At 32.8% G+C, this 16,927-nt stretch overlaps 1 protein-coding gene across 1 annotated transcript in view; it reads right to left on the reverse strand.

The window, feature by feature from the left end:
- The window catches only part of LOC138705622 (trypsin-7-like), a 33,356-nt gene extending 22,360 nt beyond the window's left edge, over positions 1-10,996 (reverse strand). Inside the window, exons 1-2 of the mRNA XM_069834223.1 lie at positions 10,981-10,996; positions 7,161-7,354 (exon numbers count right to left, since the gene is read on the reverse strand). Coding sequence (XP_069690324.1) covers positions 7,161-7,354; positions 10,981-10,996 — 210 coding nt within the window. The remainder of the gene's footprint in view (positions 1-7,160; positions 7,355-10,980) is intronic.
- Positions 10,997-16,927: the final 5,931 nt, after the last annotated feature.

The following is a 16,927-nucleotide window of genomic DNA, read 5'->3' on the forward strand; positions in this document are numbered from 1 at the left end:
CTACTACTACTAATTTAGTTTCCTATCTCAATCTCGTTATGCCTGTTGTCGAAACTCAAGGTCAAATTGACTCGATTTATTTTGATTTTAGCAAAGCATTTGATGTTGTTCCTCACAAAATTTTATTAAATAAATTAAGTAATTTTGGTCTCTCCACTAGCTACGTTAATTGGTTTGAAAATTATTTAACAGATAGACAGTCTTGTGTTCGACTAGGTAATTCTCTCTCGGTTCCATTTAATAGTTTATGTGGAGTTCCTCAAGGGTCTACATTGGGACCTCTCCTATTTTTATTATTTATAAATGATATAAGTAAGAGAATAAGTTCTAGCTGCCTTTTATTTGCGGATGATCTCAAAATCTTTCGTAAAATTAATAGTTCGGCTGATTGTCAAATTCTTCAAAATGACATTAATTCAATTTTACAAAGGTCTGTTGAAAATGGAATGAAAATTAATCAATCCAAAACTTTTGTTATTTCCTTCTCACGGAAAACTATTTCCCAAAAATTTAATTATTCTCTTAGTAATGTCGTAATTACTAAGAGAGATTGTATTAGAGATCTTGGTGTTCTACTTGATTCAAAATTATATTTTCATGATCATGTGCAATATATTTATACCCATTCATTAAGAATGCTTGGTCTAATTAGGTCTATAACTTATTCTTTTTCTACTCCTATGTGTTTATTAATTTTATACTATACAGTGGTTAGATCCAAGCTTGAATATGCATCTGTTGTATCGAACTCCATTACTTCCACTGACTCGGCTAAATTGGAGAATATTCAAAGAAAATTTATTTCCCTGTGTTCTTATAGATTTTTACCAAATTTCGATTATAACTATGAGACTAATTGCGAATATTTCAATTGCGGTAGTTTGTTCACCAGATGTCAGGATCTTGATTATTTATTTTTTTGTAAAGTCATTAAGGGTGATATTGATTGTGAATCTTTCATAAGCAATATCAGTCTTCGTATTCCTGCTAAGGGTTTAAGATTTCATAAATTGTTTTATAATAGGAATTCTAAATCTCTGTCTCCGGTCTGCAGATGTATTAAATATGCTAATTTGCATGGATTGAACTTGGATCCATTTAATGTGTAGTATATACTTTTCGAGTTTTATGTCAGTTTTATTATTTATGCCATTGTTAGATATGTATCACACTATTCTCGTCATTTGCATAACTTACAATATTAATTATATGATTCCTGTCTTCATTTATATGGTTTCATTAATTCATTTATAATACATTTTATTTAATTGCCATCATTTTAATTATCTCACTGAACTAATTTTAATAATATTATTTGTGCTATTTATTTTGTTGCATTTTGGTCAATTGAGTAATGTATACTATTATATTGATTGTATTTTCATCTCATTGCCATTTTCTATCATTCATTCTCATCATCATTTGTTGTTTTGTTTCGTTTTGTATCGTGCTAAACTGTAATTGGCCTTGTGCTGTTGTTTCGCACATTAATATTCTAAATAAATAAAATAAATAAATAAATAAATAAATTATTATTATTTTAAAGTTAATACTGATTGTGTATATGTATTCAATCTCTCTTTTTTACTTAATTACGTTTATTATTATTTTTAAGTTAATATTTGTATACCGGTATGTATTTTTCTGTATGTGATTTGATCCTGGTTGAGTGGAAGAAAAGGCCTGAAGACCTTAACTCTGCCAGGGAAAATAAAATTATTATTATTATTATTATTATTATTATTATTATTATTATTATTATTATTATTATTATTACATACCAGTGTTGGCAACTCCAATTCTGTGGTGTTCGGGTAAAGGGGGACAAGTAATTTTTTTTGTTCAGATGGAATTTTGTTTCCCAGATGAACACACAAGTTACATTATACGAGAGTGCAAAAATCAAAAGAATAGCCTACTACCAGTTGATGTGTTTTGTTTGTAGAAAATTATTTGCAATAAGGGTTCGAAGTTTAATTTTCATTTATCTCCATACTCATTTTTATGACATCTCCCTTTACCCAAACAACACAGAATTTATTCATGGAAGAATTTATAGAAACTGTGGGCAAGTCATTAAACACCTGTATCATCGATGATGACTGTTACGTTTTCGTGCCGTGAGTCCATAAATTTCTATATTATCAGCAGTAATAAAACAGTAATTCTTGTAGCTAAATTGACGTTCAAAGTCACTAAGTTTGCTCAAAATCAAGCTGGTAACACAATATACAGTGGCCAAGTTTAAGGTGAGTTATCGAATGCAAGCAGTTTGATTGATGTAATTGATTTCCTTTCAGAAACGGGCACAGACTTACAGTGGTACAAATAAATGATGGAACACATGTCTTGGGTTTTATGCATCTAAGAGCTCAAGCTCTTGTCTAGCGAGGATACCGAAGTACAGTGAGTAACGAAAATATTCGGACATCCGTCAACTAACATTTCAATGACAAATATTTACATATAAATATATAAAAATAAGCTTTTCTTATTTTTCCCCTAAAAGTGTCCCATTTCATATAAACATTTTCAAAACACAATTCCAATTAACTTAATTTTCTTCTATTTATTAAAACGTAAAGGAAAACATTTGATTTCTAATACTAACAAAAATATTCGGAAACATTTATTTATTTAGCTCGATATTATTAGAACCTTGTAGGTCCACCCTTCTGTTTAATAACCTCTTTCAGACGGCGTGGCATGCTATGTACTATTTTTTTTGTTATGTCTATAGGAATTTTCACCCATTCTTCTTTAAGTCTTGCTTTCAGCTCTTCTTTAGAAGAAATAGGCCTTGATCGAACCCTCCTGTCAAGTTCTTCTCATCCGGCGATTCTGGAGGAGGATGAAGCACTTTAGGGCATTTGTAGAGCAGAAATTCTTGTACAATATAGGAGTTATGCTTGGGATCGTTGTCCTGGTAAAATATAAACTCCTTTTCAATTCCAAGCTTTTCTGCACTTTTCACTAAATTGTGTTGCAGGAGGTGTAGGTAGTCTTCCTTCTTCATGATATCCTCGATGAACACCAATTCACCAATCCCAGAAGCTGACATGCACCCCCATCTCATCATATTTCCTCCACCGTGTTTAACAGTAGGTCTCAAATTCTTGATTTTCATTTCCTTCCTTAGACTTTCTCCAGACCATTTGTTTACCATCGCTGCCAAAAACATTGAATTTGTTCTCATCAGAACAAAGAGCTTTTTCCCACCCATCTTGGCATTTATTTTCATATTCCTTAGGAAACTGAAGTCGTTTACTCTGTTCCTTTCACAAACATAAGGCTTTTTTCGTGCTATTCTTCCGTTGTAGCCCCGTTTATGTAGCCTATTGCCCTCTTAATTGTTTGGGCATGCACTTTTATACCCGTAGCCGATTCAATTTCAGAAGCTAACTTCGGGGCACTTATACGAGGATTCTTTTTAATCTGTCTGATAATAAGAGATTCTTCTCTGTCTGTGAGGACTTTTCGGCGACCTGCTTGCTTTCTCAGCTCTATTCTGTCCTCTGAATTATGTCAGACACTGTAATTCTCTTCATCTGAAGTAAATCTGCAATGTTTCAAATGGTTTTCCCTTTTTCGTGATGGAATATCACTAACTGCATCTGATTAAATATTGTTTGCTTACCTTTACGCCCCATTTTGTGTTCCGTCTTGCTCAAATGACAGCACAAGTAAGACTAAGTACTCTCGCATGTTATTGAAACTCGGTACCTCCACCTACTTTGTAATGTAAGTGATCAACAGGGGTGTACAGAATAGGACTAACAGGACTGTCCGAATATTTTTGTTGCGCAGTAAATTGTATATTTATTTATTTTTATATAAATATATTAACATATCATTCCATTAGCAAGCTCGTTTTATGCTCATGTTATGCAAATTGGTTTATTTTACGTAACCGAAAGCGTAATTTCTGCGTTTCTGCAAACATGTTTAGTAACATACACATAAACATTTGGAATATTAAGTGTCCGAATAATTCTGTTATTCACTATATATATATATATATATATATATATATATATATATATATATATATATATATATTCTATCTATCTTCCGATTATCCTAAACTTACTAGGCCTACATTACCAACAGTAATCTCACTAGAGGTGTTGATTTATCTAGAGAAAATCAAAACTCGAGTGGGATTTAATTGACTATTACACGAATAGAAGAAAGTATATAAAGATTAGAAGAAATAAAGTACTCTTATACAATAAAATATTAATTGACTTACTAAAATTCTATTTCACTAATGTTACCTTCACCAAAACGTTTGAACGGAGCCGTCATTTTCAGTTGACTATCTATGCGGTAAACAAATGACGATCGCAAAGCATCTTTCATAGGACCATAAAGAATTTGCAGTTTGAAATGTTGGCAATCAAAGAAACAAATGCTAGGAAGGTGATAAAACAGAAGAATTATAAAAAATAAGAAGAAATAAAGTACTCTAATACAATAAAATAGGTATTAATTGACTAAAATTTTATTTCACTAATGTTACCTTCACCAAAACGGAGTCGCTATTTTCAGCCGACTATCTATGCAGGGAGACAAATGATGATCTCAAAGCATGTTTTATAGTACCATAAAGAATTTCCAGTTTTAAATGTCGGCAAACAAAGAAACAAATGGTAGGGAAGTGATAAAAACAAACAAATGCTAGGGAAGTCATGTGATAAAATTGTAGGATAAAAGTCATGATTGGTTGAAACACGTCCTTTCGTACGCGTAAAAGTGTAACAGTCCTCAAAATACATCACCATAACAATCATTATCAAGACTAGTTTCATCACTGTTACTACCACGACCATCGTTGTGATGTGTGATGATTTACTCTTAGCTACAGAGGCTCTTCACAGACGATCCGATAAGAATGTAATCAGAGTGGATCAATGGTACACTTAATTATAATGGAGTGGGAAACATCAGTATCAATACTTCTCCAGTCACTTCCATAACATAGCCTATACCTCATCGGTCCTTCCCAGGCCAATCGTATCTATTCAGTAAGGAACTGCCACTCTCTAAGCATTGCTGCTGAGTCGTGCATCTAAGCCTGCATTTCAAATAGACTTTTGTTTAAATCGTGTTTCTGTTGTTTGCTGCGCCATTGTCTTAGCGACCATGACGAAACGTTTTCAATCTGACAACTATGCGGCGATTCATTTCCCTCCTGGAATTGGGTTAGTTTACCTGAACAGGAAAACAAAACACTGTTTGTTCATTTACGGAATGTGTTCAGAGACAGTTCGATCTAAGCCCCGTTATTGCGACATTTCTCCATAGCAACAAGAGCGCGTGTGCTGTGATGGACACAGACGGTAAAAAAGAAACCTCTGTATGAGAATTATACGCTGCCAGAATGTTGCTGGGATTTCCTCTACACGAGACGCCAGTATTCAAATGTGGAATATCAGCTTTCTCTAGCTTTTCAAACTAACAACCTCGGGTTATACAGTGTGTTCCAAATTCATTATTCAATATTCATCGCAAAAAAAAAAAACAGTTTTCTGCAGCTTGTTAGACTAACAGTCTCGGATTATACAGAATGTTTTAAATTCCTGACAATTTATTATGTAGTATTAAAACTGGAAATGCCACTTTTCTCTAGCTTGTCAGACTAACACCCTCGGTTTATACTTATACAGTGTGTTCAAAATCTGGTAGCATTTATTGTTTATCAGTTATCTATTATTTAGTATTTAAATGGAAACTGAAATTTTAGCTTGTCAGAGTAACAGCCTGGAGTTATATACAGTGTGTTCCAAACTTCTCAGCATGTATCATTAGCAGATGTGTTAGTATTAAAATGGGAAATTAATTTTTCTTTAGCTTGTCAGACTAACAGCCTGGAGTTATATACAGTGTGTTCCAAACTTCTTAGCATGTATCATTAGCAGATGTGTTAGTATTAAAATGGGAAATTAATTTTTCTTTAGCTTGTCAGACTAACAGCCTGGAGTTATATACAGTGTGTTCCAAACTTCTCAGCATGTATCATTAGCATATGTGTTAGTATTAAAATGGGAAATTAATTTTTCTTTTGCTTGTCAGACTAACAGCCTGGAGTTATATACAGTGTGTTCCAAACTTCTCAGCATGTATCATTAGCAGATGTGTTAGTATTAAAATGGGAAATTAATTTTTCTTTAGCTTGTCAGACTAACAGCCTGGAGTTATATACAGTGTGTTCCAAACTTCTTAGCATGTATCATTAGCAGATGTGTTAGTATTAAAATGGGAAATTAATTTTTCTTTAGCTTGTCAGACTAACAGCCTGGAGTTATATACAGTATGTTCCAAACTTCTCAGCATGTATCATTAGCATATGTGTTAGTATTAAAATGGGAAATTAATTTTTCTTTTGCTTGTCAGACTAACAGCCTGGAGTTATATACAGTGTGTTCCAAACTTCTCAGCATGTATCATTAGCAGATGTGTTAGTATTAAAATGGGAAATTAATTTTTCTTTAGCTTGTCAGACTAACAGCCTGGAGTTATATACAGTGTGTTTCAAACTTCTCAGCATGTATCATTAGCATATGTGTTAGTATTAAAATGGGAAATTAATTTTTCTTTTGCTTGTCAGACTAACAGCCTGGAGTTATATACAGTGTGTTCCAAATTCGTTAGCTATTATTAATGCTGCAAAGCATTCAGACATCGGCGAACGTGTAAAGGAATATAGCATAAAGTTTATTTACGACGTCCAGTGTGCTGAACGAGGCTTGTGGGTTCGCACCCCACCATAATATCTAAGTTATTGGATATACATGTAGGCCTCATCTCAGAGGAATACAGGGGAAGAGGAAGGGGCATGTTAGGGAGAGGAGATGAAAGAACAGACGTAGGAAAGAAAGGGTGATGAAGAAATAGAAAAGAGAAAGATTAGATAGAAGGGACTTGGAGAAAAAGTTACGGAAAAGGCGATATAAAGAGTAGAGGAAGATAAAAAATGGTGGAGAAAGGAAAGGAGAATAAGAGAGGAAATCGGAGATGGAGAATAAGGGAAAAGGAAACTAGAGAAAGGAGAAGGTTGTTGCGATGTGCGGTAGTGAATCATTTATAGGGTGCAACATACATGAATCAGACATAAGTAATACTATTCCAGCTGAAGCATGCGACGTTGAGGGACTGACCTGACAGGAGTCCTTGCCGCCTTCCTCGGGGTAGCCGGCGCAGATCTGGTGCTCTGGCAGCTGGTCGCTATAGAGACTGCGGCAACGGCTGACTTCCACGATGGGCACTTCCACCTTCTGGAGGATGCGGGAAGCACGACCTCCCTCCTGGACAAAGTAGAACAGGGAGAGTAAAGAAAAGGAAGGACTGAAAACTGAAAGATATCAAAACAAAGAAAGAGGGGAATAAAGATGAAGTGATAACAAGGGAAAGATAAGAAATAACCGTATATAGGAAGAAAAGAAGAAAGAAGAACTGATATTGGGAAAGGAAAAAAGGGCGAAGGGAAAAAGGAAAAAGAAAGAGGAAATATAGGTCAGTCGTTATCTCGTGAAACCAAATGCAAGCGTGTGCTGTAGATTATAGTAGACTAAGAACCTTATGGTGGGGGTAAGTGAGCTACCTAGCTAGCCGCAAGTGGAATCTAGTGAGGAAGGGAAGCTTCCCTGTCAACTTTCTTCTTTCCCTCAGGCGCAGGTAGGTTTCACAAGATGACGAAAATAATAATAATAATAATAATAATAATAATAATAATAATAATAAAAATAATAATAATACTTACTGGCTATTAAAGAACCCGGTGGTTCATTGCCGCCCTCACATAAGCCCGCCATTGGTCTCTATCCTGAGCAAGGTTAATCCAGTCTCTATCATCATATCCCACCTCCCTCAAACCCATTTTAATATTATCTTCACATCTACGTCTGGGCCTATCTAAAGGTCTTTTTCCCTCCGCCTCCAAACTAACAATCTATATGCATTTCTGGATTCGCCCATACGTGCTACATGCCCTGCCCATCTCAAACGTCTGGATTTAATGTTCCTAATTATGTCAGGTGAAGAATACAATACGTGCAGTTCTTTGTTGTGTAACTTTCTCCATTCTCCTGTAACTTCATCCCGCTTAGCCCCAAATATTTTCCTAAGCACCTTATTCTCAAACACCCTTAACCTATGTTCCTCTCTCAAAGTGAGAGTCCAAGTTTCACAACCATACAGAACAACCGGTAATATAACTGTTTTATAAATTCTAACTTTCAGATTTTTTGACAGCAGACTGGATGATAAAAGCTTTTCAACCGAATAATAACAGGCATTTCCCATATTTATTCTGTGTTTAATTTCCTCCCGAGTATCATTTATATTTGTTACTGTTGCTCCAAGATATTTGAACTTCACCACCTCTTCAAAAGATAAATTTCCAATTTTTATATTTCCATTTCGTACAATATTCTCGTCACGAGACATAATCATGTACTTTGTCTTTTCGGGACTTACTTCCAAACCTATCTCTTTACTTGCTTCCAGTAAAATTCCCGTGTTTTCCCTAATCGTTTGTGGATTTTCTCCTTACATATTCACGTCATCCGCATAGACAAGCAGCTGATGTAACTCGTTCAATTCCAAACTCTCTCTGTTAACCTGGACTTTCCTATAATAATAATCAGGGAACGGATTTATATGGACTAAAAATATATGAAATATGTAAATATATATGTAGTTATTTTTACCAAAATATGGAATTAAATATGGATTTTTACCAAAATATGGAATTAAATATGGACTTAAAATTATAAAAAAATGACTATGTACGTTAAATATTGGTACATTTTAATCAAACTAAACAAAAAATATAATGGACGTACCTTATCTTCCAATGTAGTTTCAACAAAACACAATTTTTATTGTCTGTTACCATAACAATAGGTTACAAACATTTCTTTCAAGTGCTGAAAAGTGAATCTTCTTCTATTGTCTCTGAGGATAGATTTATACTGACTAAAAGAGCGTTCGACGTCACAAGAAGTAACTGGTACATAATTCAATTTCACAATGTCTGCTGGGGATAAGTCCAAGTTAATCTTCACTGTTGATTCACCACTCATCACAGCAACAACCTTTTGTAGTTCTTCATATCCAGGGTTTTTTGAAAGTACAGTGTCCACCTTAGCTCTTACTGCATCTGCAACTTTACCTCTACCACGATTCAGTTGTTCCACAGTACTATTTATAATTTCAAAACTTTCAGATAGTGAAAGGTGCCTATTTTGGAGACTTTTGAGCGTTTTTATGATGCATGAAAATGTATGCTGAATGTGAGCTAAGTCATTCTTCACACTTATGTCACAGGTAACTGTTTTCGCAGTATCAATTGAGACTGCATCTTCAGAGTCCAATGCAAGGAGAACATTGTTAATAGAGTCTATATGTTCGGCATAATATTCAACTGCTTCTAGCCATGTACCCCATCTAGTTAAAATTGGCTTTGGTGGCAATGGAATTTCAGGGTACATTTCTTTCAACACGTTAACTCTACTGGGAGCTTTGAGAAATACTTTTTTCACTGATGAAATCAACAAATCTACTTTAGGGAAATTGTCTCTGACCACTTCTGCCACACGATGAAATGCATGCGCCACACAAGTAAAATGAGTCAATTTAGGATATACAACAGATAATGCTTGTCCAGCTTTGACCATATAAGGGGCAGCATCGCTAATAAAGAATAACACATTATCGTACATAATACCCTTTGGCCACAGGATACCCATAGCTTCGTTGAACAGTTTAACTATAGTTTTGTTATTGCACTTTTCTAGAACATCACAATGTAAAAGAATTCGTTCAGAATATTGTTCACTTAACAAACCGATAACTACATTACCAACAAGTCTACCTTCTTTGTCGGGAGTCTCATCAATGGAAACCCAAATTGAACTATCTTTAATTTCATCTCTTATCTTCTGTATTGTCTCATCGTAGATGGATGGAGCATACGTCTTCCTAAGTGTTGACTCATCCGGGATTGTATGTTGAGTATATTTTTCAAGGAATTCCCTGAAGACCTTATTCTTTAGTTTGTAGAGAGGAATATCAGCAGAGATGAGAGAACGGCACAGGTCGATGTTAAACTCAGATCTTACATTCGATGTTGTTGGTTGTGTTAAAAACAATTGTCTCTGCTTGGAATTTAGTTGTTTGTTGGCCTGATGTTTACTAGTTGTAATGTGTTGTTGCACCAGGAACTTTTGTGTAGATGATACTGCACACTGACACAAATTACAAAATAATATTTTATTGTCAGTTGATAAACCATCTTCTTTAAATTCTGAAATGTAACTTGTTAGTTTTGATTTTAAATTGACTGAATGACGTACTTTTGGCATATTTACCGTCTTTATAGTATGATTTACAAAACTGAACCTATGTGTACTCTGACTGGCATTTAACTGTTGAGCTGCACAACTGAAGTCTGTTAAAAATTTTAAATTAAATTAATACAGTTTTGTAACTTACTTTCCCATTGTTGATAGGACTGCTAATTTTCAAATAACTCTGATGTTAAAGGGATTACTGAACATGTGTTTAAATCTCTATTGTTGAAATGTATTTTTAAAAGTTAATGGAATTTTGTTTTGTTTTATTGTTAAACCTAATATAATATGGACTGTTTTATATGAAATATGGAAAATATATGGAAATTAACGAAAATATGTACTAAACTCTAAAATATGGAAAAATATGGAAAATAAAAGTAGGATTTTTCAACCCTACACATTGTGAAACATAAAGATAATGCAAAATATAAATTATATTAGCTTTATAAGTAAATATGTATTTACATATAAATCCTTTCCCTGATAATAATAATAATAATAATAATAATAATAATAATAATAATAATAATAATAATAATAATAATAAAGTCACCCAGCATTTGCTCTTAAAATCTCATCCCGGTAACCCGTCCCAAACAGGATTTGAACCCGTGCCTGTTACTTTCAGGATCAGACATGATAATTACTCCCCAGCGGTGTATTAGGTACAAGTTCCGGGTTCGAGGTAGTGAAAGGTAAACAAACCGAGATGCTAGCCAAGTGAGCACAGAGGTGTGTTGTATCTAGAGGCCACGCATAATGGGTTCAGCTTTTCCGGTGTTACATTGTGGACTGCAGATTGTCCTCATAACCAGCTGCTAATCAGAATCCGGCTCGTGGCAAAACTGTTAGGCTAACACCCTTTCCTCTCAAACGTGAGTCCTAAAGTACGTTAATATTATAGTGGGGTAACTCACGTGGGTGGCACCCCAACCCGTCACCATGGCGCAGGTGCCCGCCGCCACGCTCTGTCCCTGGCGGGGCAGGGACACGGCCTTCTGCGTGGCGCTGTATGTCAGCGGCGGAAATATCTGCAACCAGAAACAAAAATACATGTACTGTATAGCGGTACAACACGCCTGTACCCATACACCACGAAGCATTAACGAACAAATTGAAGAGAATAAGAAATGTTGTGTAATGTAAAATATTACTGAACATTCTTCCTTCAAAACTGGTGCAGCTCCGAAAAAGAACAAGTTTCTAAACAACAAACAGGAGAGTAGCTCCACATTGTACGTACTCTGTATATTACATTTTATTAACGAAGGTTCTCTTTCCAGTGCTGCCAAACTAACAAATTTAAAGCTTGCATAAATAACAAGATAATTTTATTACGCCTAATTGCTAAGAATGGTAGATTTTAGCAACTTAAAATTGAAAGTAATAACACGAAAATTCCATTACGCCTAATTGCTAAGAATGGTAGATTTTAGTTACTTAAAATTAAAAGTAATAACACGAAAATTTCATTACGCCTAATTGCTAAGAATGGTAGATTTAGCAACTTAAAATTAAAAGTAATGACACGAAAATTCCATTACGCCTAATTGCTAAGAATGGTAGATTTTAGTTACTTAAAATTAAAAGTAATAACACGAAAATTTCATTACGCCTAATTGCTAAGAATGGTAGATTTATCAACTTAAAATTAAAAGTAATAACACGAAAATTCCATTACGCCTAATTGCTAAGAATGGTATATTTTAGTTACTTAAAATTAAAAGTAATAACACGAAAATTCCATTACGCCTAATTGCTAAGAATGGTAGATTTTAGCAACTTAAAATTAAAAGTAATAACACGAAAATTTCATTACCCCTAATTGCTAAGAATGGTAAATTTTAGCAACTTAAAATTAAAAGTAATAACACGAAAATTCCATTACGCCTAATTGCTAAGAATGGTAGATTTTAGCAACTTAAAATTGAAAGTAATAACACGAAAATTCCATTACGCCTAATTGCTAAGAATGGTAGATTTTAGTTACTTAAAATTAAAAGTAATAACACGAAAATTTCATTACGCCTAATTGCTAAGAATGGTAGATTTAGCAACTTAAAATTAAAAGTAATGACACGAAAATTCCATTACGCCTAATTGCTAAGAATGGTAGATTTTAGTTACTTAAAATTAAAAGTAATAACACGAAAATTTCATTACGCCTAATTGCTAAGAATGGTAGATTTATCAACTTAAAATTAAAAGTAATAACACGAAAATTCCATTACGCCTAATTGCTAAGAATGGTATATTTCAGTTACTTAAAATTAAAAGTAATAACACGAAAATTCCATTACGCCTAATTGCTAAGAATGGTAGATTTTAGCAACTTAAAATTAAAAGTAATAACACGAAAATTTCATTACCCCTAATTGCTAAGAATGGTAAATTTTAGCAACTTAAAATTAAAAGTAATAACACGAAAATTCCATTACGCCTAATTGCTAAGAATGGTAGATTTTAGCAACTTAAAATTAAAAGTAATAACACGAAAATATCATTACGCCTAATTGCTAAGAATGGTAGATTTTAGTTACTTAATATTAAAAGTAATAACACGAAAATTCCATTACGCCTAATTGCTAAGAATGGTAGATTTTAGCAACTTAAAATTAAAAGTAATAACACGAAAATTCCATTACGCCTAATTGCTAAGAATGGTAGATTTTAGCAACTTAAAATTAAAAGTAATAACACGAAAATATCATTACGCCTAATTGCTAAGAATTTTTGGATTTTAGCAACTTAAAATTAAAAGTAATAACACGAAAATTCCATTACGCCTAATTGCTAAGGAATGGTAGATTTAGCAACTTAAAATTAAAAGTAATAACACGAAAATTTCATTACGTCTAATTGCTAGGAATGGTAGATTTTAGCAACTTAAAATTAAAAGTAATAACACGAAAATTCCATTACGCCTAATTGCTAAGAATGGTAGATTTAGCAACTTAAAATTAAAAGTAATGACACGAAAATTCCATTACGCCTAACTGCTAAGAATGGTAGATTTAAGTTACTTAAAATTAAAAGTAATAACACGAAAATTTCATTACGCCTAATTGCTAAGAATGGCAGATTTAGCAACTTAAAATTAAAAGTAATAACACGAAAATTCCATTACGCCTAATTGCTAAGAATGGTATATTTTAGTTACTCAAAATTAAAAGTAATAACACGAAAATTCCATTACGCCTAATTGCTAAGAATGGTAGATTTTAGCAACTTAAAATTAAAAGTAATAACACGAAAATTTCATTACCCCTAATTGCTAAGAATGGTAAATTTTAGCAACTTAAAATTAAAAGTAATAACACGAAAATTCCATTACGCCTAATTGCTAAGAATGGTAGATTTTAGCAACTTAAAATTAAAAGTAATAACACGAAAATATCATTACGCCTAATTGCTAAGAATGGTAGATTTTAGTTACTTAAAATTCAAAGTAATAACACGAAAATTCCATTACGCCTAATTGCTAAGAATGGTAGATTTTAGCAACTTAAAATTAAAAGTAATAACACGAAAATATCATTACGCCTAATTGCTAAGAATTTTAGATTTTAGCAACTTAAAATTAAAAGTAATAACACGAAAATTCCATTACGCCTAATTGCTAAGAATTTTAGATTTTAGCAACTTAAAATTAAAAGTAATAACACGAAAATTCCATTACGCCTAATTGCTAAGGAATGGTAGATTTAGCAACTTAATATTAAAAGTAATAACACGAAAATTCCATTACGCCTAATTGCTAAGGAATGGTAGATTTAGCAACTTAAAATTAAAAGTAATAACACGAAAATTCCATTACGCCTAATTGCTAAGGAATGGTAGATTTAGCAACTTAAAATTTAAAGTAATAACACGAAAATTCCATTACGCCTAATTGCTAAGAATGGTAGATTTAGCAACTTAAAATTAAAAGTAATAACACGAAAATATCATTACGCCTAATTGCTAAGAATTTTAGATTTTAGCAACTTAAAATTAAAAGTAATAACACGAAAATTCCATTACGCCTAATTGCTAAGAATGGTAGATTTTAGCAACTTAAAATTAAAAGTAATAACACGAAAATTCCATTACGCCTAATTGCTAAGAATTTTAGATTTTAGCAACTTAAAATTAAAAGTAATAACACGAAAATTCCATTACGCCTAATTGCTAAGAATGGTAGATTTTAGCAACTTAAAATTAAAAGTAATAACACGAAAATTCCATTACGCCTAATTGCTAAGAATTTTAGATTTTAGCAACTTCAAATTAAAAGTAATAACACGAAAATTCCATTACGCTTAATTGCTAAGGAATGGTAGATTTAGCAACTTAAAATTAAAAGTAATAACACGAAAATTCCATTACGCCTAATTGCTAAGAATAGTAGATTTTAGCAACTTAAAATTAAAAGTAATAACACGAAAATATCATTACGCCTAATTGCTAAGAATTTTAGATTTTAGCAACTTAAAATTAAAAGTAATAACACGAAAATTCCATTACGCCTAATTGCTAAGAATGGTAGATTTTTAGTTACTTAAAATTAAAAGTAATAACACGAAAATGTCATTACACTAATTGCTAAGAATGGTAGATTTTTAGTTACTTAAAATTAAAAGTAATAACACGAAAATTTCATTACACTTAATTGCTAAGAATGGTAGATTTAGCAACTTAAAATTAAAAGTAATAACACGAAAATTTCATTACGTCTAATTGCTAAGAATGGTAGATTTTAGCTACTTAAAATTAAAAGTGAAGCACTTTAAAAATCAAATTTAGCATTCACAGCAATTTTAATGTGAGAATTTAGCATCTTGTAGCGCGTTGGAATGGAACTTTTTACTGAAAGTTTGGTGTAGAAATTCACTATCATAAGTGCATTTATTAGATTTTCCAGTTAAAAATCAAAAGTAACAAAAAAAAAAAAAAGAAAACATATAACTTTACAATAAAATTGAAGCGTTCCCTGGGATAAGAACTTGACGTAAATTACGTCGATTTTACGTTTCAAATTTTAAATTTCTTTCTAGAAAGGATAAACTGAAGTGAAATTTTATAAATTTTATTGAAAAATGTGACTTTTCGTTGTTTAAATTAAAACACTGTATGTAATTAAGAAAACCTGTTCACAAGTTTTCAAACAAATCTTCAATCAGCTGTTTTGGCCGCCATGTTTTAAAGAAAGGTTGCACGCTCTGGGTAAGTATTTACACTTTTAAACTCAATTTTCTCCATTTGCATTTATTTTCACATATTTCTTCATTAAAAATGCTACTCCTTCTCAAAATGTTACATGATGTGCATGTTTTTTGTACTTGTTCTTAAAGATGTAGGCGTACTTAACACAACTTACCATCAGGATTTTCCTTTTTTCTGCTAGATCATAATTTTTACTTGTTTTTGTACGTGACTACATAAAATATTTTTTTTTCTTAGCTCTCGATGAATAATGTGACAAAAGTAAATAATGAAATAGAAAGTTATGTTTCAGGGACTTTGAAAGGTATTTGGAGAAAATTTCAGGTAAAAGTTTTGAAATTTGTAGGAGGGGTACGATAGTGATTTTTAAATACAATTTAAATTTACAAAATTGTTAGCAATTCAAATAATTTTCGGCCAAATGAGATGAAACTTTGTACAGTATGCACTACATTTATATACAGAATGATACAGGTACACATTTTCGAAGCTTTAGCCCAAACTGATAAAAAAAATTAAAATTTCACCTCTGTATATTCTTAAGAAATATTATTATTATTATTATTATTATTATTATTATTATTATGTTTATTATTATTATTATTATTTTATTATTATTATATCATAACCTAATCAAGATTGCTAAGTATACTAAGGGATATGCTATTGGAGCTAAATGACAGCTGTGAGCAGTATGGGATGAAGATAAATGCAAACAAGACGAAGACCATGGTCATAGGAAGACAAGTAAAAAAGGTAAATTTGCGAATTCTAAATGAGGCAGTAGAGCAAGTGGACAGCTTCAAATACTTGGGGTGTACTATAAGCAGTAACATGAACTGCTGCCAGGAAGTCAAAAGGAGGATAGCAATGGCAAAGGAAGCTTTTAATAGAAAAATGAGCATCTCCTGCGGACCTCTGGAAAAAGAACTAAGGAAGAGACTAGTGAAGTGCTTTGTGTGGAGTGTAGCATTGTATGGGGGGCAGAAACATGGACATTACGACGAAGTGAAGAGAAGCGAATAGAAGCATTTGAAATGTGGATATGGAGAAGAATGGAGCGTGTGAAATGGACAAACAGAATAAGAAATGAAGCTGTGTTGGAAAGAGTGGGTGAAACAAGAATGAAGCTGAAACTGATCAGAAAGAGGAAAAGGAATTGGTTGAGTCACTGGTTGAGAAGAAACTGGCTACTGAAGGATGCACTGGAAGGAACGGTGAACGGGAGCAGAGTTCGGGGCAGAAGAAGATATCAGATGACAGATGACATTAAGACATAAGAAAGGCAGACAATAGGAAAAATTGGAGAATGCTGGGTTTGCAGTGGAAAACCTGCCCTTGGGCAGAAAACTGTGAATAATTAA

Source organism: Periplaneta americana, chromosome 9 (assembly GCF_040183065.1).
Source record: "Periplaneta americana isolate PAMFEO1 chromosome 9, P.americana_PAMFEO1_priV1, whole genome shotgun sequence".
Classification (NCBI taxonomy): Eukaryota; Metazoa; Arthropoda; class Insecta; order Blattodea; family Blattidae; genus Periplaneta; species Periplaneta americana.